General features: G+C 34.2%; 1 protein-coding gene across 1 annotated transcript in view; it reads right to left on the bottom strand.

The window, feature by feature from the left end:
- LOC115881204 (neuropilin and tolloid-like protein 2) overlaps positions 1-26,861 on the bottom strand; it is a gene marked incomplete at its 3' end in the record, with an annotated part of 598,059 nt that overhangs the window by 66,717 nt on the left and 504,481 nt on the right. The window contains exon 4 of the mRNA XM_030898613.1: positions 4,826-5,089. Coding sequence (XP_030754473.1) covers positions 4,826-5,089 — 264 coding nt within the window. The remainder of the gene's footprint in view (positions 1-4,825; positions 5,090-26,861) is intronic.

The following is a 26,861-nucleotide window of genomic DNA, read 5'->3' as shown; positions in this document are numbered from 1 at the left end:
AAAGAATACAAGGAAATATTAAATAGTTGCAAAAATATCATTAATAGCAACAGTTCGGGCAGTAATTCCATTCAAAGTTTTTAACCAGAGAAGGTAAATTACTGATCACAAGAGATAAAGTTGAAAGTGCACTTGAGTTACTAGACAACCTACTAAAAGAAAACATACAACAATACATATAAGAGGCATAGATGCTACAACGACAAAAGAAGAAGTGCTGCAGGCGGTAGAAAATAAACTTAGATCCCTGGAGGATACATAGTACAAACTTAGTGATCTACGCCCAAATTGCAAAATTAGACATTAATTGTTTTGATTTACATATTACGTTTTTCCAAATTTTAAATAAATATTTTTGAGTAATTTTGTGATTTATTTACTACTAGAAAAAGTAAAAAGTATGTTAAACCTGAAAGGGAGCCTTCCATTAAAAAACGGAAACGGAAATAAAATTCGCCATGTCTGAAAATTTGTGAAAATTGGTTCGACAAGCAGCCACACTGTTTCCACGATTTATCATTGACTTGACACTTCTTATATTTATTATTTTAAAGGTATCATGGCAATTGAATTAACAAACCTATCAAACCTTCTATGCTTTGGTGGTATCTTATCAAGGGAAAAAACATAGCCATGTCAAATATCAAAAAATATGATTCTAAAATTATTTTAATCACTATTTGTTGTGAAATTCTCTTACAGAATACCATGCAAGATTAAATTAAATCCATCATTTCTTAATCGTTTATGAATATTGTTAGAAACTTATCTCTCGTCGTGACTTTAGAAATATTCATGAGCCCGAAAAAATATCTGGCAATACTTTAACCTCTTGTGCTATTATTAGTAAAAATAAACCAAGTCAACTCAATTTTCCGAATTATCTGTCAGAAAATCCAACAAAATTAAACGTGCAGTGCTCTAAACTCTCTTGGATTATTTTTCCCTTTTCTTCCTATATCCAGAAACACCAAGCGATTAAACCCATTCTGCGGCAACGAAACAAAAATCCCCCTTGACCTCTTAGAGCTGTTAGTCCCGGGTGACGCGAACCAGAGAGGCCACAGATTACAAGGATCGAAGATCCGGATACGTTTTCGAACCCTCGATGGGAAATAAAAATCCGGCCCTGTCGAACCACAACAGCTATCTACAGACCTTAGAGAGTTACTTTATAAAATAGATACTCTCATTTGCTTCAATTTTAAAGCTAACATTATTCGTACTTGTGCCGTAATTTCACAGGGCAAAACAATAACATTTTTGTTGGTCTATAAAAAATGATTTTATTAGTTATATTACACAAGGTGTTCCAATATGTATTAGAGATAGAACTAGATATTTCTGGAATTGAAATAAGTTGATTGGACACAATTTACCCCTATAATTATTGTGCATCGTTTGTCTGTTAGAGGGTTTCAAACCTTTAAAGTATAAACTCATTTTTTAAGATAGTTTTAGAACCGATATTGTGATTTGAACAGGATTTGGAGCAATTATGTTTTGCTAGGCGCTTTAAAATTTGGCTTTCACAAAGAGTGAGAAAGACACACTCATTACTACACAAATTTTAGAAGAAATGTTCGGCAACTTCAACGGCGATTGATTTTATTTTCGTAAGAAATTCTTTCTAGTATTTACTACATTTTTTGACTGCACTAAAAAAAACAGCTCGCACAGATTGATCATAAAAGCTGATCCCCAAAAAATCTTTCTTGGTACATCCAAGCGTTAAACACTCTCTACACTATTCAGAAAACAGTTCGAAGTAACCATGAGGATAATAAGCCGATAAAAGGCAGACCGCCAGAACAGTTAGTCACTGTTGCCGTGCAGTTCTACCATTTTATGTTTTAAAAATATCTTTTTTTACTATATTGTAAGTAATAATATTAGACAATGATTAAAACTAAATAGTTTTATGTAACCTTAGAAAAATAGTCAATTTAATCTATCACCGCTAGCTGTTTTCTAAATGTACTGTTTTTGATTTTTCATATCAGTTTAATATAGTGGTATTACATTACACTTCATTTCAAACTAATGATATTTATTCATACTCCATGTTGTTAAAGTAAAGATTTCAGTTAACGTCTCCTTTTTCAGCTGCCAGGGCTAATCTGGACGGGGCCTACTTTGTTTACACGGAATCCGAACCGCGGTCCTCGGCCATGTCATGGTCAATGGCCTACCGACTTGGAAAGTGTCTAAATCGACTCTTAAGCCGGCATCCCACGACGCGGGACTTGGCGAGTTTGGTGTGCGATTTGGCGAGCCACGCGTCGTGAGAATCGATGCGACGAGCTGCTCGGCTCGGCGCGGTCTTCCCGTTAGTTGTCGGTAAATGTGGCACAAGTCAAAGGATGAACGAGCATCGCAGGCTTGACTTGTCTGAACTTGTTGAATCATTTCCTACCATTCCCACGTAGGCTTGTATTAAACAAAAATGTTTTGCAGTCTCAGTAGAGTTCTTCATATCCTCGCAGAATAATCGTTGAGATAGATGTATTTTTTGCAAATTAAGTTTCTCATTTATTTATTTTTTAAAGAATGGAGTGGTCAAATGCACTAGTTATAGAATTTTTGGAACTTTACGAAGGAGAACCAGCAATTTGGAATCCAAAGGACCCAAACCACAAAAATAGAAATATTGTTCATGATAGTTGGAAAAAAATTGAAACTAATTTAAGTGTCAAATGCACTGTGGCGGAACTTAAAAAGAAGAAAGAAGCATTGATGGCAACTTTTAGAAAACTGTGGCAAAAAGTAAAAGCAACCACTGGAACCGGCACAGGGACTGACGACATTTTTAAACCGGACTGGTTTGTATATGATACATGCACATATTTTTACATAGAATTTTTTCACCTTTTTTTTTCTTTGTTTTTATTTAAATTATGTTCAACACTCATTAAAATAAAATTTGCTGCACAGGCAGCAATACGCTGTTTTTGTTGCAATCTCATTATTTGTTCTTCCCTTCACGATGTTGAATATACACTGCACTGTTTTCACTACTATGCAACTTAACAAGTTCAGTCGACGGTCGCGCGGAAATTTGCACTAGCCACGCGCCGCGCCGTGGGAAAGAACCACGCTCGCTGACTCGCCACTTGGCGAACTGACTTGCCAAGCCGAAATTCGCCAAGTCCCGCGTCGTGGGATGACGGCTTTTACGGTCGATTTCGATCTGTTTCCGACTTTGCGGCTGAGACAAGCCAAGATTCCCCGCAACATAAGAAAAATATTGGGTATACTTGTGAAAGTATTTCGAGATATGCTTCGCGAAATGTTTCGGGCGTAGTGTAAAGGGTGTTTCTCGTAAAATCTAGTATGCGATAATAATCTAGTTGGCGATAATGTGTAATGCCATGTCAGTTTCAAAAAAGATCTGTGAAAATAACCTTCATATATTTTAAAGTAATTAACATTCCTGTGTATTTTTATTGATGCTCTCTAACGGACAAAAAGAAGCACTTTTGTACAGAAATTAATATTGTTAATTACCTTATTTTGATTCCAAAAATACGTAGTGGTCCTATGTCCTTATCCAAATGGAATACTTGGACACCCTGCAATGTTCTTCAAGATAGTTAATTTTTTACATATTAATTGGATGACATACTAAGAATTTACAACTTTGAAAAACACCTCACTGTAGTATTGAGAAATAAAAAGGATTGGAAGGAAGAAACGTTTACTCAGCATGTAAAAGGCCATACCATAATTCTATATATTTTTAATTAATATACCGATGCTTCCAAAACCAAAGCAGGGACAGGGAGTATTTAGGCCGAAAACTAAATACTCCGAACCAATAGGCACCAACCAATGGCTACCTGCTCCAGTATCCCTCAAGCAGAAATTTACGCTATCGAAAGATGCGTACAATTTATCTTAGAAAGGAACTATCGAAAACAGGAAATTGCCATCCTATTCGATAATGAAGCAGCACTAAACGCGATCAACTCAGTAACCATCAATTCGAAGTTGGCCAAAGAATGCCTAGAGAAGCTAAACAAATTAGGCAAAGAAAATAAAGTCCTCCTACGCTGGATGTCTACTCACCAAGGGATAGAAGGCAATGAAAAAGCAAATTATCTAGCTAGAAAAGGAGCAAACACTCCCACTAACTGGACCAGAACCGTTCTGTTTTCCAAACTAAACCAACTGAAAGCGGAACTGAAGAATCTGGAAGACTCCATCCGTTACTTGGAATGAGTGTCCTCCAACGGCCTAAGACACTCGAAAAAGTTCCTCAGAACTTACGACCGAGAAAAATCAAAGAATTTCCTTGATTTAAGTAAAAGCAATCTTCGGATTGTCACGGGATTTCTAACAGGACACTGTCTCCTCAACGAACACCTCAGTAGGCTGAAGTTGAGAAACAACGGCGAATGCAGATTCTGTGGGGAAAATGGGGAAACACCAGAACACCTTATTACTGAGTGCGCCGAGACGACGACCATTCGTGCCATGAACTTTGGTAAGGCTGATGTGGATGGAGAGCTGGCCTCTGTGGAGCCGTTTCAGATACTGGCTTTTGTTAAAGCCCTGAGACTGTATGATGAGTTATAACTCGTTATAACTCAAGAAAGGGGAAGACACAAGAGATCTGTAAGGGCGCGGTGATTAACTCCCCTCCTAAATATTCTACATTCTTTTCATATTTATTAATTTTAATTTTAAATAAAGCTGCAGAGTAAACTTGTGTTTTCTTATACATAATAATAGTGAACAACAAAATGACATATAAACAACATAAAAAGAAGTAAACACCGCAAAAGACACCTCTATCCACTTAGATACTCTAAATTCTACTCACAATTATTAGCTCTGGGCACAAAATCGAATACCGCCCTGAACCCTTTGTGCTCGATGTTTTCGTCCGACTTGAAGTAGACCCACAGGTGCCTGTCCGAGGATTTGAGCTTGGGGGGAAAGGTGTGGATGCCGCAAAAGTGGAGCAGGACGTGGTTGAAGCCGTACTGGCCGTCCCTAACTTCAAGGTAGTCGTTTCGGCATCCGTCCGATTTCTCGATCTCGAAGTCGTCCCGGAAGTCCAGCTCGATCTGATGGTTCTTTGGAGCTGAAAATAAAAAAGGGTAAATAAACTATATTTATTATTATATTTAGTCAATACAGATATATAATAATTTAATTATATTATATAGTCAAAACAACAATTTATGCCGGGTTTATATCAATTTGGTAAAAAATAATGTAAAATATAATTTTTGTCAGTCAATTGGATGTAAACTCAAGGGGGAACAATTGCTTGCATGATATCAACCTAGATATGTTCTTAAAATAAACATTATTAAATAAAGATAATAATCTGGTCCACGTGATCAAATGCAAATGGTTCTGGTTTGCTTTAAAAAATACTGGAATATTTTTGGGGAATTAGGCAGCGGCTATATTATTAAAAATAACTGTTATCGTTAAAAATATGGAATTATTCAGTGATATGTGCAATCGTCAATGCCTAGTTAATATTTGAAGTAGATACTATTCTATTATTTCTCTTGTTTCCCAACTGTAAGTCAATATACTAAAATAGCCATAGGATTCTTAGAGAGAGCCAAACATTTTAAGGTCGACTGAAGCTATCTCAAGCCGAATGATTTTGAAGCCGGTTCGAAGTGAGAGAGGCGTCCAGAAGTGAAGAAAAGTTCGAAGTATCCAGCGGCGGTCCTTAATTAAATTAGCTTGCTATTATTTTACGCTAATCTCGTTCATCCGCCTCGAGAACAGATTTTTAATATGCGCTTGATCACCGGAAAACGTTCTCTCCAGGTACGTTTAGGGGTAGTGTATTTCGACCCCAAAAACATTTATTTTTGATTATTTTTTTGATTATGAGGGTTTTTTTGCGAACATTTTTTGGAAAATTTGTAAATTTTATAAAAAAAAATTCTGGAAAATCTGGAATTTTTAAAAACAAAATTTCACAAAAAAAACCCTCATAATCATGTTTCTGGGGTCGAAATATACTACCCCTAAAAATATTTACACTTATTTCAGACTCACCCTATATATATCCATTACTTAACACTCCAAAAATATTCCTGTACTCTTAAATCAAAACAAAACAAAGTTTAATTAATCCAATTTGCCTTCTTAAACCAGGAAAACTGTTGCTAATTCTTAACAAACAAATTAGGAAACGGAAAACGTACCTGGAAGAGAACGTTTTCCGGTTATCAAGTGCATAATAAAACTTTGTTCTCGGGGCGGATGAACGAGATTAGCGTAAAATAATAGCAAACTAATTTAATTAAGGAGCGCCGTTGGATACTTTGAACTTTGCTTTACTTCTGGATGCCTCTTTCACTTCAAACCCCACTAGGGCGCTTTAAAATAATTCGGCTTGAGATATCTTCAGCCGACCTTAAAATATTTGGCTTTCTCTAAGAATCCTTGATCTATTTTAGTTTATCGATTTTACTATTTTACCATTGGGAAACAAGAGAAATAATAGAATAATATCTACTTCAAATATTAATTAGGCACTGATGATGGCGCATATCACTTAATAATTCGATATTTTTAATAATATAGCCACTGCATAATTCGCCAAAAATATTCCAGTATCTATTCCAGCAAAACAAAACAACTAAGAAAATAATTGCTAATTCTTAACAAACAAATTAGGAAACGGAAAACGTACCTGGAAGAGAACGTTTTCCGGTGATCAAGTGCATAATAAAACTTTGTTCTCGTAGCGGATGAACGAGATTAGCGTAAAATAATAGCAAACTAATTTAATTAAGGAGCGCCGCTGGATACTTTGAACGTTCCTATACTTCTGGATGCCTCTCTCGCTTTAAACCCCCTCTATAACGCTTTAAAATAATTGGGCTTGAGATATCTTCAGTCGATCTTGAAATATTTGGCTTTCTCTAAGAATCTTAGATCTATTGTAGTATAGTGATTTTACTATAATTTTACAGTTGGGAAACAAGAGAAATAATAAAATAATATATAACTTCAAATATTAACTTGGCATTGACGACTAAACATATCGCTGGCAGATGTTTCAGAGAACGGAATCCCATTGTTATCAATAAAATATCGCTGTTTTTATTGAGAATATATGCCTGCAAGGCAAAGAAGAACAATATTATAACGTCTACATCTACTTTGTTTCTTAAAGTTTAATACAAAAGGGCAAGAAACGCGTGTGAAACTCTACGTTACTAAATCAATATAAATGTATGAGTATTATGACGCTGCATATATCTTATACATGCCTCGCTGCTATAATATTCTTTTTGTCTAAATTAAATATATTATAGCAGTGTCAAAACAAGTATATTAAGTTAATTTATTTAAATTATTTCTTAGAATTTATTTTACATGATAAAACTGCAAAGTAAAGTAACATATCTAGGTACAGACTTTTAGTAGGGTTGCCGGAACAGTCGTTGTTTTATGGAACCGGAAATTTCAGTACAATACCTAGTAGAACCGACATTTTCCGGTTTTCTCGGTATTTGCTGTACTAGCTAAATTTTGTTCATTATTGGTGCAGTTACACAACAAGCAAGGCATGGTTTTCAAAACTAAAATCGATAAAAAAGTATTTTTAATAAAAATAATATCAAATTATTAAATAATCAGTCATGAAAAAATTAGCATGAACACAAAGATGGCCTAATCCTTCGAAAATTTGCCAGTACTTCTTAAACCAAAACAAAACAAAGTTTAATTGGTCCATTCGGTCTTCTCCAACCAAGAAAACTGTTGCTAATTCTTAACAAACAAATTAAGAAACGAAAAACGTACCTGGAAGAGAACGTTTTCCGGTGATCAAGTGCATAATAAAACTTTGTCCTCGTGACGGATGAACGAGATTAGCGTAAAATAATAGCAAACTAATTTAATTAAGGAGCGTCGCTGGATACTTTGAACTTTCCTTTTCTTCTGGATGCCTCTCTCACTTCAAACCCCCACTATGGCGCTTTAAAATAATTCGGCTTGAGATATCTTCAGTCGACCTTAAAATGTTTGGCTTTCTCTAAGAATCCTTGGTCTATTTTAGTTTATCAATTTTACTACTTTACTGTCGGAATTCCAGAGAAATAATAGAATAATATCTAATTCAAATATTAACTATATAAGCAATCACGATTGCACATATCACTGAATAATTCCGTATTTTTAACAATAACCTTTATTTTTAATAATATACATCTGCCTAATTCCACAAAAATATTCCAGTACTTTTTAAAGCAAAACGAAACAATGTTTCATTAGTTCAATCGGTCTTCTTGAACCAAGAAAACTGTTGCTAATTCTTAACAAACAAATTAGGAAACGGAAAACGTACCTGGAAGAGAACGTTTTCCGGTGATCAAGTGCATAATAAAACTTTGTTCTCGTAGCGGATGAACGAGATTAGCGTAAAATAATAGCAAACTAATTTAATTAAGGAGCGCCGCTGGATACTTTGAACGTTCCTATACTTCTGGATGCCTCTCTCGCTTTAAACCCCCTCTATAACGCTTTAAAATAATTCGGCTTGAGATATCTTCAGTCGATCTTGAAATATTTGGCTTTCTCTAAGAATCTTAGACCTATTTTAGTATAGTGATTTTACTATAATTTTACAGTTGGGAAACAAGAGAAATAATAGAATAATATATAACTTCAAATATTAACTTGGCATTGACGACTAAACATATCGCTGGCAGATGTTTCAGAGAACGGAATCCCTTTGTTATCAATAAAATATCGCTGTTTTTATTGAGAATATATGCCTGCAAGACAAAGAAGAACAATATTATAACGTCTACGTCTACTTTGTTTCTTAAAGTTTAATACAAAAGGGCAAGAAACGCGTGTGAAACTCTACGTTACTAAATCAATATAAATGTATGAGTATTATGACGCTGCATATATCTTATACATGCCTCGCTGCTATAATATTCTTTTTGTCTAAATTAAATATATTATAGCAGTGTCAAAACAAGTATATTAAGTTAATTTATTTAAATTATTTCTTAGAATTTATTTTACATGATAAAACTGCAAAGTAAAGTAACATATCTAGGTACAGATTTTTAGTAGGGTTGCCGGAACAGTCGTTGTTTTATGGAACCGGAAATTTCAGTACAATACCTAGTAGAACCGACATTTTCCGGTTTTCTCGGTATTTGCTGTACTAGCTAATTTTTGTTCATTATTGGTGCAGTTACACAACAAGCAAGGCATGGTTTTCAAACCTAAAATCGATAAAAAAGTATTTTTAATGAAAATAATATCAAATTATTAAATAATCAGTCATGAAAAAATTAGCATGAACACAAAGATGGCCTAATCCTTCAAAAAAAAATTTGCCAGTGCTTTATAATCCAAAACAAAACAAAGTTTAATTAGTCCATTCGGTCTTCTCCAACCAAGAAAACTGTTCCTAATTCTAACAAACGAATTAGGAAACGGAAAACGTACCTGGAAGAGAATGTTTCACTGGTGATCAAGTGCATAATAAAACCTTGTGTAAACGGATGAATAAGATTAGTGTAAAATAATAGCAAACTAATTTAATAAAGGAGCTCCGTTGTTTGGCTTCTCTAAGAATCTTAGATCTATTTTAATATACTGATTTTACTATAATTCTACAGTTGGGAAACAAGAGAAATAATAGAATAATATATATAACTTCAAATATTAACTTGGCATTGACGACTAAACATATCGCTAGCAGATGTTTCAGAGAACGGAATCCCTTTCTTATCAATCAAATATCGCTGTTTTAATTGAGAATATACGTTTGCAAGATAATAGAAGAACAATATTATATCATCTACGTCTACTTTGTTTCTTTAAGTTTAATACAAAATGGCAAGAAACGCGTGTAAATATCTACGTTGCTAAATCAATATAAATGTATGAGTATTATGACGCTGTACATATCTTATACATGCCTCGCTGCTGTAATATTCTTTTTGCCTAAATAAAATATATTATAGCAGTGTCAAAGTATATTAAGTTAATTTATTTAAATTATTTCTTAGAATTTATGTTACATGATAAAACTACAAAGTAAAGTAACACACAGGTTTTTAGTAAGGTTTCCGGAACAGTAGTTGTTTTAAGGAACCGGGAATTTCAATGCCAATCCTATAAGCGAGATTTTCCGGTTTTCTCGATACTTTGGGTACTAGCAAATTTTTGTTCATCAATGCTGCAATTTCTGAATCAACAAACAAGGCATGATTTTCAAAATTCAAATCGAAAAAAAATGGAGTTTTTTAATGAAAATAATATCAACTTAATAATTAATCAGTCATGAGAAAATTAACATGAACACAAAGCTACCTAATCCTTCAAAAATATTCCAGTACCTTTTAAATCAAAACAAAACAAAGTTAAATTAGTACAACCGGTCTTCTCAAACGAAGAAAACTGTTGCTAATTCTTAACAAACAAATTAGGAAACGGGAAACGTACCTGGAAGAGAATGTTTTCCGGTGACCAAGTGGATAATAAAACTTTGCTCTCTTGGCGGATGAACGAGATTATCGTAAAATAATAGTAAATTAATTTAATTAAGGAGCGCCCCTGGATACTTAGAAATTTCCTTCACTTCTGGATGCCTCTCTCAAGTTCAAACCCCCATTATGGCACTTTAAAATAATTCGGCTTGAGATATCTCTTCAGTCGACCTTAAAATGTTTGGCTTTCTCTAAGAATCCTTTGTCTATTTTACTATATAGATGTTACTATTTTACGTTGGGAAACAAGAAAAACAATAGTACCTACTTCAAATATTAACTTGGCACTGACCAGAGTTCGGAAGTAGTTAATTAAGACGTAATTTACCTGATTAACTACATGTAGTTTTTCTTACAAACTACGTCTTTTCCCGTTCGTTAAATACATGAAAACAATTTTAATAAACTACCTATTGGTATTATGAATAATTTTGCGTTGTATGAGGAGTCTAAATAATATATGATGTGAATGGTTATATTTAAAGCCATATTTCTTCTGTTTTCTTAAATACATTATGTGTTTTCTAAAGCTTTAACTTATTATAACCTCATCTCAAACCTTTGATATTTGAATGTTACATATATATGTTACATAAACTACACCCTCTACATAAACTACATTAACTACATGTAATGTAGTTTATGTAGATTTTAAAAGTAACATGTAGTTTTCCGAACGCTGGCACTGACGACTGCACATATCGCTGGCATATGTTTCAGAGAACGGAATCCCTTTGTTCTAATTAAAGTATGTCTTTTTTATTGAGTATATACGCTTGCATGATAATAGAAGAACAATATTATAGCGTCTACGTATACTTTGTTTCTTAAAGTTTAATACAAAATGGCAAGGAACGCGTGTGAAACTCTATGTTGCTAAATCAACATAAATGTATGAGTATTAAGACGCTGTACATATCTTCATGCCTCGCTGCTATGAACTTCTCTTTGCCTAAATTAAATACATTAGAGCAGTGTCAAAAAAAGTATATTAAGTTAATTTATTTAAATTATTGCTTATAATTTATTTTACATGACAAAACTACAAAGTAGAGTAATATATATATTTTTAGTGGGGTTTCCGGAACAGTAGTTGTTTTACGGAACCGGGAATTTCAGTACCATGCCTATAGGAACCGAGATTTTCCGGTTTTCTCAATATTTGCGGCACTAGCTAATTTTTGTTCATTAACCGTGCAGTTTCTCAGTCAACAAGCAAGGCATGGTTTTCAAAACTAAAATCGAAAAAAAATGAGTTTTTTAATGAAAATAATATCAAATTATTTAGTATCCAGTGATGAGAAAATTAATATGAACAAAAAGCTTTCCTAATCCTTCAAAAATATTCCAGTACTTTTTATACCAAAACAAAACAAAGTTTAATTAGTCCAATTTGCCTTCTTAAACCAGGAAAACTGTTGCTAATTCTTAACAAACAAATTAGGAAACGGAAAACGTACCTGGAAGAGAATGTTTTCCGGTGATCAAGTGCATAATAAAACTTTGTTCTCGAGGCGGATGAACGAGATTAGCGTAAAATAATAGCAAACTAATTTAATTAAGGAGCGCCGCTGGATACTTTGAACTTTCCTTCCCTTCTGGATGTCTCTCGCACTTCAAGCTCGCACTATGCCTCTTTACAATAATTTGGCTTGAGATATCTTCAGTTGACTTTAAAATGTTTGGCTCTCTCTAAGAATCCTAGGCCTATTCTAGCATATTGATTAAACTATTTTACTCTCGGAGAACAAGGGAAATAATAGAATTATATCTACTTCAAATATTAACTAGGCGTTGACGACTGCATAAAAATGGCAAATATATCAGGCGACCGGAATCCCTTTGTTCTCAATAAAATATCGCGGTTTTTATTGAGAACATACGCTTGCAAGATAATAGAAGAACAATATTAGAGCGTCTACGTCTACTTTGTTGCTTAAAGTTTAATACAAAAGGGCAAGAGAGAAACGCGTGTGAAATTCTACCTTGCTAAATCAATATAAATGTACCTATGAGTATTATGATGCTGTACATATCTTACATGCCTCGTTGCTATAAAGTTCTCTTTGCCTAAATTAAATAAATTATAGCAGTGTCAAAACAAAGTATATTAAGTTAATAATAATAGTTCCCGTATATAGCGTTTGACGCCTTATATAGCTTGCCATGCTAGAGCTGTTCGGTATACAAGGAAGGTAATGTTGCCAGCACTACGCTTCAACCGCCTATTATTACCTCAGAATTGTTAATCCCAAGTACTCATTTAAGCCAAGCCCGCACTATAGACGGGTAGAGGGAAGCTTGTCGGGTAGAGGGTGAAGGTTAATGAGTAGAGGGTAAATATACCTTGTACGCAGTAGTGGACGGAAAATTATTAAAACAAAAACCAATCTAATCAAGTTCAGTTGCAAATTGTAGCTCCCGTGAGTGTCTTTAGTATCATGCCCCTTTCAAAATTTGTCAGAAGGCTTTTGCTCTGTGACAATTCTTATGTGAACTTTGTAAATATGGAAAATAAGAAAATCTGGGTGCATGAGTATAACTTGCATAGAAACCATGATGGAGAATTTTTGCGAGTTTACAAGAAAATGCGAAATTACCCTGACAAATTTTTTAATTATGCACGTATGAGTGTAAAATCGTTTGATTTTCTACTTAATAAAGTTCAAGACAAATTAGAAAAGACGTCTACAAACTTCAGAGAAGCAATTTCGCTTGTGCATTACAATTTTTCTTCCATTTTTAGATCAAAACTACTTTACGCCTGGCTGAAAATATCGAACACGACTGATCCTCAAGTGGCTCGCTTGGCGAATTGTTTTGTGGCTTAAGATGGTGGGGGATTGCACTGCGGCTGGTTTGGTTAAAATCGCATGTTACGGAAACATACCTCGCGGGTTACTTGGAGGGTCGCTTGGCGTCTCGATACCTACTACCCTCCAGGTAACTTGCTTGCACTGCGGCCTCAGCGTTAAGGCGGAGTCGACCTAGGTACCTAAAATATTTTTATTTTATTAAAAATAGTCGGCTGATGAAATGCCGACTGTAGGATTCCAACCCACAACCTTGAGATTGGTTGACGAGAGCTGTACCTCTACGCCACCGGGCAACTAAGTATATTAAGTTAATTTATTTAAATTATTGCTTAGAATTTATTTTACATGATAAAACTATAAAGTAAAGTAACATACAGATTTTAGTAGGGTTTCCGAAACAGTAGTTGTTATTACGGAACCGGTAATTTCAGTACCATGCCTATAAGAAACAAAATTTTCCAAATTTTCTCGATACTTTCGGTACTAGCTTAATTTTTGTTTAATGATGGTTTATTGTTAATTAACAAGGAAGGCATGGATTTCAAAATTTAAATTGATAAAAAAAGAGTTTTTTAAGAAAAATAATATAAAATTATTTAGTATGTAATCAGTTATGAGAAAATTAAATGAACATAAAACGAAGAAAAAAATGATAGTTAACATCAAACAACATAAACTAAATTAATTAAATTTGAAGTTAAAAATGCAAATGCCTACAAAAACAAAACACAAAATATTGTCATCTAATAAATTGAATAGAACGATAGTAAATAAAAAAGCAACATATTTAAATTTCAATAATTGTTATATACATTATAGTAACTTCAAAAGAGGAAATAAGTAAGAAGAATAAGAAATATCATCACTATTTATACAGAAAAGTTTCATTTTGCCCTCCCCCCCTGTTATGGAATGTATAAAAAGACCTCCATACATAAAAAAATAATTATTGTTATCCAGTCCCGAAAGTATTGGTAATTAATTTCGAGTATTGATTCTTCGATGGCTCAATAGAACCGGGAATTTTGAGACAGAGATTTCCGGGTTCTGAACCGTAATTTTTAGTTTAATCAAATACTTTTTTTGTGAATGTCATTGCTCAGTTCTCAAACTAAAGGATATATTAACGTTAGTTTAATCCAAGTAAACCTAGGGTATAAGATTAACTATCTCCTCGATAATTTCTTTACTATCTGTGTAACCCACTATTAAGATAAACGGCCCCGGTCCCAGTAAACAAAAACAACTCGCGTTACAAGGAAACGAGATATATGGTCCCGCTGTCACAAAGACTGGACAGGGCGACTAAGGACAATGCGAGACAGGACAAAACATCCAGCTTCGATGCAGCAAGTAGAGGCAGGTCGTGACGTTATCACGATTACAACCACGTCAGGGTCTCTGTAAGAGAATAGCCACGTGCAGTGGCTGTTCGTCAAGGAACGATTCTATATTTTAGAAATAATGTTTAAGTCATAATAGCAATCACAGAATGGATCAACAAATTTTAAATCAGGAAGATGTAACTTAATTGTAATATTTGATAATTACTTTGTCATTTAGTTTTTTTTTATAATAAGGAATGCAGATCAGTGCGATTTTTTCAGGTTTCTCTCATTTTTTATATTTATGATTTCCGATAATACCGATTTTTTGAACTTTTGAAGTAAGAAAAAGAGAGAAAGAGAGAGAGAGAGAGAGAGAGAGAGAGAGAGAGAGAGAGAGAGAGTTAAAAAGAGAGAATTAAAGTTTTTTCGTTATGTTGATGCTGTCTAAGAATTCCATAACTTTATATGTATTGAAGTATACTGAAGAACACTTTTTTGTAGAAATTTCTGAAATCGACAACGGATGGAGTTTTTTCAATATTATCTAAGGGCGTTGCCTCGTTAGCCAGTTTGTCTGCTCGGTCGTTACCAGCAATTTTCTCACAGGCTTTAAATAACTACGGACTGGGTGTTAAAGTATACGAAGAAATCTTATACAACATAAGAAACGGTAATGATACGGATATACAGTATGACAAAAAGAACGGCATCAACGATGGCTATGAAATTAAGACTGCTGTCATTTTATATGTAAAATTATATGGGGAATGTCATCGATAGTCATTTACAATACAACTGGACTCCGTTTATTTTTCGACCATACTGTATTGAGATAGAGCCAGGATAAAGCAGGCCCGCTAAGATAAGTAGCCTGTCAAGATCTAACATTGAAAACCCGATATCGGTGATCAAATGCTACACCTGTTCTGAATTTTTATATGGAATAGAATCCTGGACTCTGAAAGTGACTACCATGAAAAAAATCAAAAACTTTGAAGTGTAAAAAGTAGAAGAATTGAATAAGTATCTCAAAATAAATAGTAATATTTTAGTTTTACGGCCTAAGCTATTAGGTTGAGTTCTTTGAAGAAGTCAATCGGAGTTCAGCGAGACGCATATCCCGATTGTATATCAATAGGAAATCTAAAATATGGATTAAAACTAAAAGACTTCCATTGTCTTTATTTATTTTGCTTACACAACGTGTCGATCAGAAGTATCACTGACTGTTATCAGTTGTTGTAACTAATCTAAATCCTAAAATTACTGAGTTCAATCTACTAGAGCTGAGCAGTCACACGTAAAGAAGTTGGGTGCAGTCAAGCATGTGGTTGTCCACTGCGAATACCGGCATTAGGACGTTTTATGAGTGGTTACCATATTGGTGAAACTTCCATACTTAGGTTGCTAAAAAAATTATTATTGCTAAATATGAATACGGCCTCTTTAAATTTGGACTTTTTCCAATGGGGTTTTTGGTGGACAACCCGGGCTTCCGACCATTTTATGTTGTGGTGCTTGGACAAGACATGATCTGCAATGCCCGACTTCATTGTTTCACCTCTTTGCGTATGTTTTTTTTATGTTAATCAAGTTGTAGGGGAGAACAGTTGAGACTTGTGCATTGATGCAGTAACATAACAATAGAGGTGTATCTATTTATGGACACATAAGTAATATTTAAGCAATTTTATCAGTTTTTAAATAACGTGTGTACGTTTAACATGGTATTTCCAGTTTAAGGTAAGGTTGTGCCCCAGTTTTGGAAGATGATGCATTTTGATTTGTGTTATTACGTGTGTTTTGTGTCTTTTGAAGTTAAGTGGAAGAAAAATCGACGGAAAATTAACTGTAGAGCATAGTTTATAGTTAATATTCAGTGCCCAGACAGAGAGTTTTATACAATAATAAAGTTTGTATGACACCTCGTATATGGTACTCAAAACTGGAGTAGCTGTAAAATAACGACGTCACACGATAGATTTTAGTACTGCAGAAAGATAGTGTCAAAAGGTATTGGTTTAAAAAAAAGTAGATTCAAATTAATTAATCAAATCTTAAGGTATAAAAATTCAGTTAAGTGTTATTATTAATAAAATATTTTGTTTTATTTATGTTGTGTTTTATTTATGCCTGTGCAATATACACACTGTACAAAATATGTATTCTAAGAGCTGGCAAAGGTTAGTATTGGGTCGAGATTTCCGTATGTAAGAAGAGTACAATGCGTTTATAATGTACTGAACGAAGAGAGAACAGTGAACACGTTGCCAAACGTATGAAATAGACCGAAAGCTGTACACATTGCTAAGAGACATGGAAGGGGATATAGCAGATTTGTAGCAGTTGACCAGTCGACCCAATCAGTACCTCTCTCAGTACTTAAAGTACTAGGGAAAGTTGTACATCATGCGTTCAGCTTCATGATTTAATTACGTCTCGTGATATTTCATTTATTTATTTATTAACGAGTCGTTGTAATTTTCCCTATAGCTTAAAAAATTTTAAATGCAAGTTAGAAACACTTGCATTTTTGGTTAAAATAAGTGGAATTAAGTTAGTCTTCGACAGTGATTTCGCTATTAGAACTCTGAATTCAAAAATCAATATCTCGAAATCTATTAGAAATAATTGACTGTAGTTTTTTTCAAAAACTTTCTTAATATTTCTGCTATAATTTCTTCGCAGACAGTATGTGAAAATCTTTATACACAATATAGATAAAAAAAGTTACGCGATTGCTGAAAATTGCTATTCACTAAAAGTAAATGGATGGGTTATTTAAAATTTTTGAATGGAAAATAGGCAACCTTGTCGAATTTTTCTTATTTAAACATATTGTAAAAGATCCGACCTTAAAAATAAAAAAAGTTTCTAAAATGGTTCTTAAGGTATGGCGTGTTATGTGTTAAAAAGTTGAGTTTTTAAATTATCGCGATTACTGACGTTTTCTCGTTATAAAAAAAATGGACACCGTAACGATATCCTTAAATTCCATTTCAGATGCTCAGAAACAGATCTAATGATTTTATCTAGTTATCTTTTCGAAAAAAGTCTTTTAAAAATAAGCGGTTTGTGATCGTGATTTTACTTTACTTGATAGGGAAAGGCATACCGGCAACGCCGCAACAGCACACCGTCGCATTTCTCTCACTCCGACTTAATAAGATCCCTATGCGATTTACTTCCACAGATGTAAATACAGTTGCCAGCACGGTATATCACAAATAGCAAATTCAAAACTTGTAAATTTGGTAAATTTACACGAAGAAAGGGAAAAGCTAAAAAATCGATTGTTTTGGCACCGGTACCAATCACTATTCCTCAAATCCTCTAATAGCATAGTGTCAAGTGCCTTATTTCAATCATTCAGAGTCGCTGCGTATATATAAACTTAAATATTCAAACGAACCGCCACTGACCAATTGTCCTGGCGAAATCCAGTCGGCTGTCATCGCCCTCCTTCTTTGGGCTATTCGTCACCAACGTCACCCGTTTACCTCTGAATTATCCGACAATTCTACTCGCGAGTTTATTGTCAAACGAAGCGAGAGCCTTCTATTCCATTGTGTTTTGCACCAATGACGTAGTGTTTTTGTTAACGTCGGTTGCGTATGAGAGCGGGAATCTGGTTTTAAATCGTTCCCAGTTGATATATCTCCGTCTGTCATTAATCTTTGAGGTTTCTTTTCTCCCGCCCAGAGACTATTTGTCTATTGAACGATTCTTTAAAGTTTTATACCGTATAACAAATTGTTTCACAATTTTTGTCCATTCTTCACGAAATAAAAATACTAATGTTTGTTTTTTCTTATTAATTGTAGTTGTTTTCACAATACTTTCGACATTTTACATTATGCACGGTAAAACTTTCGCTCAAAAAAAATATATATAATACCTTGAGACACAGTGTATGCAAACGTGTTTTCTGGTTGACGATACGTTATAGTCCATATTAATATGTGTAAGAATATTTTAATTTTCATAGTAAATTATTATTCTACAATATGATCGAAAAATGGAAGAAGTAGAAAAGGCGCTTCAAGATATGAAAAGTAGAAAATCAGCAGGGAACGACGGAATAACAGCTGAAATACTTAAGTACGCAGATAGAAGAACTTGGAAAATCCTAGTAAATATATATACAGCAAAGAAGCCATCAGAAACTATAGACCAATAAGCCTACTACCAGTAACATACAAGATATTCACGAAAATAATAAACTACAGAATACAAAACACGTTAGACGCCACTAGAATATACATGCTTTAGATGAGACTTCAGCACGATTGATCTCATACATACACTAAGAGAAACTTCAGCCGTATCTTCCACTAAACATAGCCTTTATAGACTTTGAGAAGGCTTTCGACTCGATATATCCTAAGGCAATAATAGAAGCCCTAGCCAAACAAGGAATTGCCAGGACTTATAAAGAATAGAACTCACGTCAATATACACAAAGAAGCCAAAGCAAGAGTAATGATAAATAAAACAACCCCCAGAGTTCCCAACTGGCAAAGTAGTACGACAGGGAGACGCGATAACTACAAACACTACAAGAAATCTTCCGTCAACTGGACTGGACCAACAAAGGATTAAAACTAGATGGAGAATATCTTAACCATCTAATATTCGCTGATGACATAGTCCTAATTGCCACTAGTCCGGAAGAACTACAAGCACAAATTAACGAACTAAATAGAGCCAGCAATAAAGTGGGTCTCAAAATGAAGAGAAAAGATTAAAGTAATGTACAACGAATTAGTGGACAGAAAAAAAACATTCTAATAAATAATACAACACTGGAAATAGTAGAAGAATACATAATATATTTGGGACAACTAATACGCAGCTCGGGATTTCTACTACCAGAAATCAATAGAAGAATTAAGTTAGCATGGAGTACTTATGGAAGAAACTCAATTATATTCAAATCTAGAATGCCACCCTATATAAAGAAAACATTCGACCAATGTGTACTACAAGTCATGACCTATACATGCGAAACCTGAGGCCCGATTCTGTAAACATATTTCCTGTCTAGTGACTCATCAATCGCATACAAATAGCATGGCTAGACGGGAAATTTCTTGCTACAGAGCTTACAAACCCACTGCTGGACACTTAAAACGGACATCATAAGGAAACTGCAGGTCGCACAACGTTTAATGGAATGAAATATGCTGGAAATAACCAAGAGAGACCGTAAAAGAATAGAGTGAATTCGACAAAAGATCCAAGTAATAGATGTCATCCACAGAGTCAAATCCCTCAAGTGGCAATGGGCAGGACACCTGGTAAGAAAAACGGACTACCTAACCTAACCTAACTATTACTACCGAGAATTAGAAAAAGACCAAACCTGAGATGGGACCATGATATTAGGAAATTAGCAGGGATAACTTGGGCCCGCATATCCAACAATAGACAAAAATAGAGAGATCTAAATAGAGAGTATCTAAATATGGGAGGGATTGGAAATGGTTGAATAACCTGAAAATGATGATGATGATGATGATGAAAAAAAAAACGGTGTCAGTGATGGTTATGAACTGAAGATCGCTGTCTTATATGTAAAATTATATGAGGGATGTCATCGATCGTATAATCCACGAATATCTTTCCACGTAAGCCTATCTAAAAATATCACAATTTTCGAGACGGAAATAACGGCAATCCACTATTGCCTAGAAGAAATAACAAGACAACCGCAGCGCTAAAGACACTCGGTTCCACAGAGATCATTTCTAGACTAATGTGGGATTGTGTGTGTGCCCTACCAATCCACGGTATAAGGGTAACGAAAAAGCAGATAAAATGGCCAAACAAGGCTCATCAATTCCATTCATAGGCCCAGAACCTTTCTGCGGAGTTGCAAAAGCACTCACGAGACTGGCTTCGGAACAACGGGTAGCCAACAAATCTCTAGAATGGTGGAGAAACTCTCTAGGGCTGATACAGGTAAAAAAGTTCATAGTAAAACCTTCGCCAAAATTTGCGATAGACCTGATAAACAAAGACAGAAAGACAGTCAAAACTGTAGTGGGTCTGCCAACAGGGCTAAGGTAAGCTAAGCAGGCACCTAAAGCTAATGGTATTGACGGGCGAAACCATATACAGGTTCTGTCAATTTGAAGAAGAAACGCCAGAACACATTTTATGTCTGTGCGACAGCCTGGCAAATGTGCGGTTCTCGGTATTAGGCAATGAAAGCCCATTGACAGAGAGCTACATGGGGGCAGTCTCCAAGTTGCTAGACTTGTGAAAAGGATAGGACTGGAGAATGTAACCTACAGGATCAGAAGAAGATCACAATAGATCTGGAAAGGTCGCTGTGGATCAGGCCGATAGCCAACTCGTAGAATGTAATTTAATGTAGCATGAAAATTGAATTATTTATCAGTCATTATTGAAGTAATTATCATAGATCGAGTTTGAATATTCTATTATAGTATTTGTATAGAAATACAATAAGTAGAGTTTTTTTCTCAGGGTTTCTTTTTATTTTCTTTTGTTAGAAAAGGCTGTAATACTATTATTTTCACAAAGATCGAGTATATTTAGTTCTAGCACGTCGAAACTTAATATCAACAAAGACGTTTTTATTTGTTTTTGTCCTTAATGGTGTCATACGTGATCGGTTGTTTCCTAGATGTCTTTTTCTCTTTTTCCGACATTGTTGACCGTTCCTAACACAATATAGAGTTTTCAAATAATGGATTTTCCCTTTTATAAATACATTTCAGTATTCTTCTTTTCCTCTGGTTTTTAAATAGTTTGTCTAAGAAACTTAGAGTTGGCAACTAGATAGTGAAGTCGCACTTCACAAATATTCTGTTTTTAAACCGAGTTCGTTTCATAAGGAACTAGACGAATTGAATTCTTTTATCAAAAGTCATCTAAATTTACGCCTGCAGGTTTTTAAGGGTATGATAAAATTTTATCACCAAATTTTCTTTTTGTCAGTAGATTTTGATAAAAATAATTTGAAAAATTATAGACCCAAAAACGGACAATATATACAGGGTGTTTACCCTGTATACATCATATCGGGTATACAATATATCGGGTATAACGGGCCAATAACGTAAATACCGATTCAGGTCAATGTTGAAAATGTTACTCTTTTATTGGTTTTTCTCAGTCACTGTCCAAACAATAACGTTATTGGCAACATAAATACACCAGCTATCAGCAGCAACAACTCTGACTTTGAGAATCAATTTTAAAATCAAGCCATTCAAAGCAATCAAATTTTTATTAGAATAAAAAACAGAGAATCACAACACTTGAATACCCGTTAGGTAAAAAAACAAATACTTTATTTATAGGCTTGGTGTATTTCAGTTCATTTTAAAAATTCCGACAGCAGCGCTCCAACGGCAGAAATTAGAAGTGCCGGGTACAAAGTATTTCACGCAGTCCATTACCGTTTATGTCGATCGCAATGAAATAATATGAAAATCGTAGCTTTTTCATAATATTTAAAGCGGCGGCTATACGGTAGCGACTTGCCTGCACGATATAGTTTGCGCAAACTTGAAGGAACACTGTGCGGTATCCACACGATGCAAGTAAGAGCGTACGTTCATCATTATTTTTATTCTGAATTTGTGGTTCCGTTCGTGGAAATGTCAAGTGACGAATTATTGTTTTTGTATTACTTATTGTTAAAGAAAAAACAACAAAATAAACGATATGGATCAAAGTGGGGTAAAAACTGGCTTTTAAATAGAAAACCATTTTCTTGTACACATATTTTTTTTCTGTTTCTATAGGAATACTCTTCCAATTTTATCTTCCACAGGCACGGCAACGATCGATATATTTCAACGAAACTCCTCATAAACTCCTTATTGAAATAGTTACGCATATCAGACATTTTCTGAGAGCTGATAAATAATAACACAAAACCCACAGGAGTCACAAAACTGTAGCTTGAACTCGCTGATACCGTCTACAGATATGATATCACCGCAACTGGTTTGCGCAAACCAAAATCTTTAGCAGCGCGACGTTTACGCAGTATTTTTCGTATACTCGCTATTTAACCCCGTGTATTTGTATATACCGATTTTTCACGATATTCTCCGATTGTGGCAGCACCGGCGGAGAATGCACCAAGCCTATAATATTGTCAGGACCATCCGCATTAGTACATGATTAGTACAGACATTAACGTCAACGCACGGTGAAAGTCTTTGAATATATAGTTTATCTGTAGTATCAATATTATCCAACCCCTTTGAATTTTTACGTCAATCGCCGGTCAATAACAACAATGTCCAACCAAAGTTGGTATGTATACAGGGTGACAATTTGAAAACGAACAGTATTTAATATTGCCTCTGCCGATGATAGTATGAAAATTTGGCGAAACACGTCAATTTACATATCAAGGGGGACAATTTTGGAAGCATTTGTTGTCGTTTTACTTTCAACTCCTTGACTCCTAGGGCACCTACCCCTAAAATTTTAAATATCAACTCCTATTTCTTTTACCACTTTTGTGTTTCTTATAGAATTCTATATAAACTGTATTATAATAATGGTTGCTGGGGTGTGGGGCAGGGCTTTCTATTTAAAATTTTAGGGGTAGGTGCCCTAGGAGTCAAAGGGTTGAAAGTAACACGACAACAAATGCCTCAAAAATTGTTCCCCTTGATATGTAAATTGACGTATTTCACCAAATTTTCATACTATCATCGGTAGAGATAATATTAAATACTGTTCGTTTTCAAATTGTCACCGTGTATACAATATTGACCGGCTAATACTGTTTAAGGCCATTTTTACCTTTTTGTCCAGAACATAAATAATATATTTGTAGATTTTTTTTATTTAATAAAAAAGAATATTAATAATTATTATTTAAAATAAGTATTACTTAAAATAGCATTTACTTCCTAACATTTATCCTTATTTTTTTTCGGTAGCTTTTTTATAGGATAATCTCAAAATATTGCACAAAAGAGAACATAAGCCGACAGCAAAGGCCGAGGGATTCCTCTGTTCAAAAAAAACCTTAGTGACAAAGTGGCAAAAAACAATGTGACACACTGTCTGTTTGCGTCTTACTAACCGGCTATATAAATCACCTTTTAAAAAGCCCTGAAATCGAAACTGGGGGCTAAAATTCCTCTAGAGAGATTTGTGATGTAGAAAACATAAAAAGGAAACTTTTTTTAGGACATATTTTATCATTCTCAGAACAGAAAAAAAATATAGTTTGAATAACTCAAAGAATATAGAGTTACAAAAATGTGGCCGTAGTCTATTATTAACTTTTTTATTGTATTTTAGCTCGTTTAAAATAAAATAAAGAAAAATGGAACTATTTCTGTGCAAGTTGTAGTACACTAACCCAGGGTCGTTCAACAAAGTTGAAAAGGTAATATTTCCAACTCTATAACAAATTTAAATGAAATAAAGGAACCTACGTTGTGTGTTAAAATATTTTTATTTCAGTTACCTCGGATGCGCCCGACGGAAGCAATACACACAACCAAACTTATATGGAATCACTTTTTATTTATGACTAAATTTCTTGCAAGGATAAAAATTGGTATACAACTTTAAGATAAGGCTTTTTGTTGTCAATAAACATGATAATAACGAATAAATGACTGCGACGATTTATTTTCTTTTGAATTTTGTGTTCAGTAGTAAAATCATGATTATCCGGTAATTTTCATTCGATCCAAAAAAAATTAAAAATGCCTTAAGTTGGATTAACAGATGTATAGAGGGGAAGAATTATTGCTCTAGCCGAACAATAAATGCTCCAAAGAGACCTGGCAGAGATAGTAGGCATTACCCAGGGTGTTGTTCGAAAACATATGCAAGGTACTTGGAATTAGGAACACACAAGGATAGGCCCAGACAAAGTCGTTAAAGAGTCACAACTGAACAATAAGACCGCCTTGTGTGCCAAATTGCTAGGATATATCCCAATGTTTCTCATCCAGAGCTACAAAGATAACTTCGGGCAGCTACAGGTGTAAACGTTTCAGTTGAAACCGTAAGAAAAAGGCTTCGTGCTCGAGGGTTTTACAGTAGGAGAGAGTTACGGATCCCACAGTTATCTCGGCAAAATAAAATTGACCGGCTAAATTAATGCCTTCAACATCAAAACTGGACAACAGAGAATTGACAAAATGTTCTTTTTTCGGATGAGACCAGAATTGGCCTAAGATCAGATAACCATCGAATTCGGGTTCTCAAAACTCCAGGAAGACGAGCGAGACTTCAGGCTTCCAAATATGTACCAAGATATAAAGGAGGAAATTTAATGTTCTAGGGAGGTATTATACTGGGAGCAAAAACTCCATGGTTACCACTTCAACAAACTTTTGGTGCTAGAACCAATCGTTAGTCTTTGGAGAGCTGCAATTGGGTACAATTTTAACTTCTTGTAAGATAGTGCACCTCCCCATACCAGAAGAGTAACTAGAAAATGTCTTGAAACGGAAGGTGTCATAGTTTTGGACTGGCCTGCATGTTCACCAGATCTAAATCCTATCGAACACTTGTGGGACTAGCACGAAAGAAGGGTTAGAGCTCGTCGAAACAATCCAGGAAATCTTGCACAGCTTATTGGTGCTTATTGGTAGAATGGGAAAACCTATCCCAAGACAACATTGATAATTTAATAAGAAGCATGCCAGCGCGGATAGAAGCTTGCATTAGGGCTAGTGGTGGCAACAAGGAATATTAAAATTATCAATTTTCTTTTTATTTTTACTTTTTGGCCATTAAAAATTTAAATCTTAATTTCGTTTTAGAAAACAAAAATATACCATTTTGTTTATTTTGGAAACTGACTTTTTTATTGCTATATGGATTGTTTTTCATTAAAAGTAATTGGTAAGGACTCATGAGTTTTATTAATAAACACAACATTTTCATACGTATCAAGAATTATGAATAATAATTGATGATTCCATATAAGTTTGGTTGTGTGTATTTTAGGAACGCACTGAACCGCAAACATCGGCACGAATGGACAGTAAACGATTGTATTTAGATTACTTTTAAAATGAAATTATTCACAGCATAATCGATTCTATTAAATACATACACGTGATATATGTTATAATTCTCAGACAAAATATATAAGGAAAATCTTTAGCACAAAATATGACAACAGACAAATAAGCTATACCGGGTGTTGCATCGTCGAGCGGGACATAGGAAATCCCATGTAAATTTTAATAGGGTCAATTATTGGCTTTCCTAATTATTTTAGAGAATAATTCTATTTAGGTTTATTGAAGAGCACTAAAACCCACATTCAAAAGAATAACTTTAGATATTTTTGATTAGCCCGTTTCCGAGTTATCGCCGATTTATTTTTAAATATTTCTCATTTCTTATGGCCCTGTATTTACTTATGAGCACCAGTCAAAGTAAAAGATAACTGTCAAATGAAGTTGTCATTTCAGAAATTTACCTATATATGCTATAAGAGAACATTTACTTTACCTTTAATAACATTCTTTGTCACAAAACTTACGAACCAAAATAACATCAATGCGTCTCGAACGGTAATCTCAAAGCTATTCCTCAACACTTATTTATCTCTGTTCGTCGTCTAATTTCCCTCTCCCTAGTTTGCGAATAATATTTTAAAAATCAATTTTTTTATCAATATTTTATTTATGTATACAGAGTGTCTTAAAACTGAATGTTTTGAATATAAAGAAATATGTCTATTTTTAAATAGGCGGGTTATCTCAAAGTAGAAAAAAGTTTGAACTAAATTTTTAATGCCAATTTAACTTTTTAAATAACCCAACCAAAAATCTAAACACATAAAGTTGTACTTTTCTGAGAATTATTCCTTGAATCCTTTCCAAACCGCATGTTATATAAAGAAACTTTCTTCTAAAGATATTACATATTTCAGGAAAACAGAATAAACTTTCTTGGAAACAGACATTTCACATTTATTTTACTAAATATGTACTCTAGTATACTTTTGGAAGGAATGTTTCAATTGCGTCTGGTTTCGAATATACAAACCCAGAAATGTCTTTTTAAAATAAACATTTCTATACCTTTTAAACTAATGAGATAATACATTTTCTAAGAGTTCTTTCGCGATGTTTTTATTTAAGTTTACAGAGCACTCCAGGAGAGCTAAAACTTTAGGTATACGTGAATATACGTACAAAATACGACTTTACTTTGTTGAAAAACAATGAGCTGGA

Source organism: Sitophilus oryzae, unplaced genomic scaffold (assembly GCF_002938485.1).
Source record: "Sitophilus oryzae breed Bouriz unplaced genomic scaffold, Soryzae_2.0 scaffold_1701_pilon_pilon, whole genome shotgun sequence".
NCBI classification, from domain to species: domain Eukaryota; kingdom Metazoa; phylum Arthropoda; class Insecta; order Coleoptera; family Curculionidae; genus Sitophilus; species Sitophilus oryzae.
Note: the sequence above shows the minus strand (reverse complement) of the source record. Positions and strands in the feature narration are given on the sequence as shown.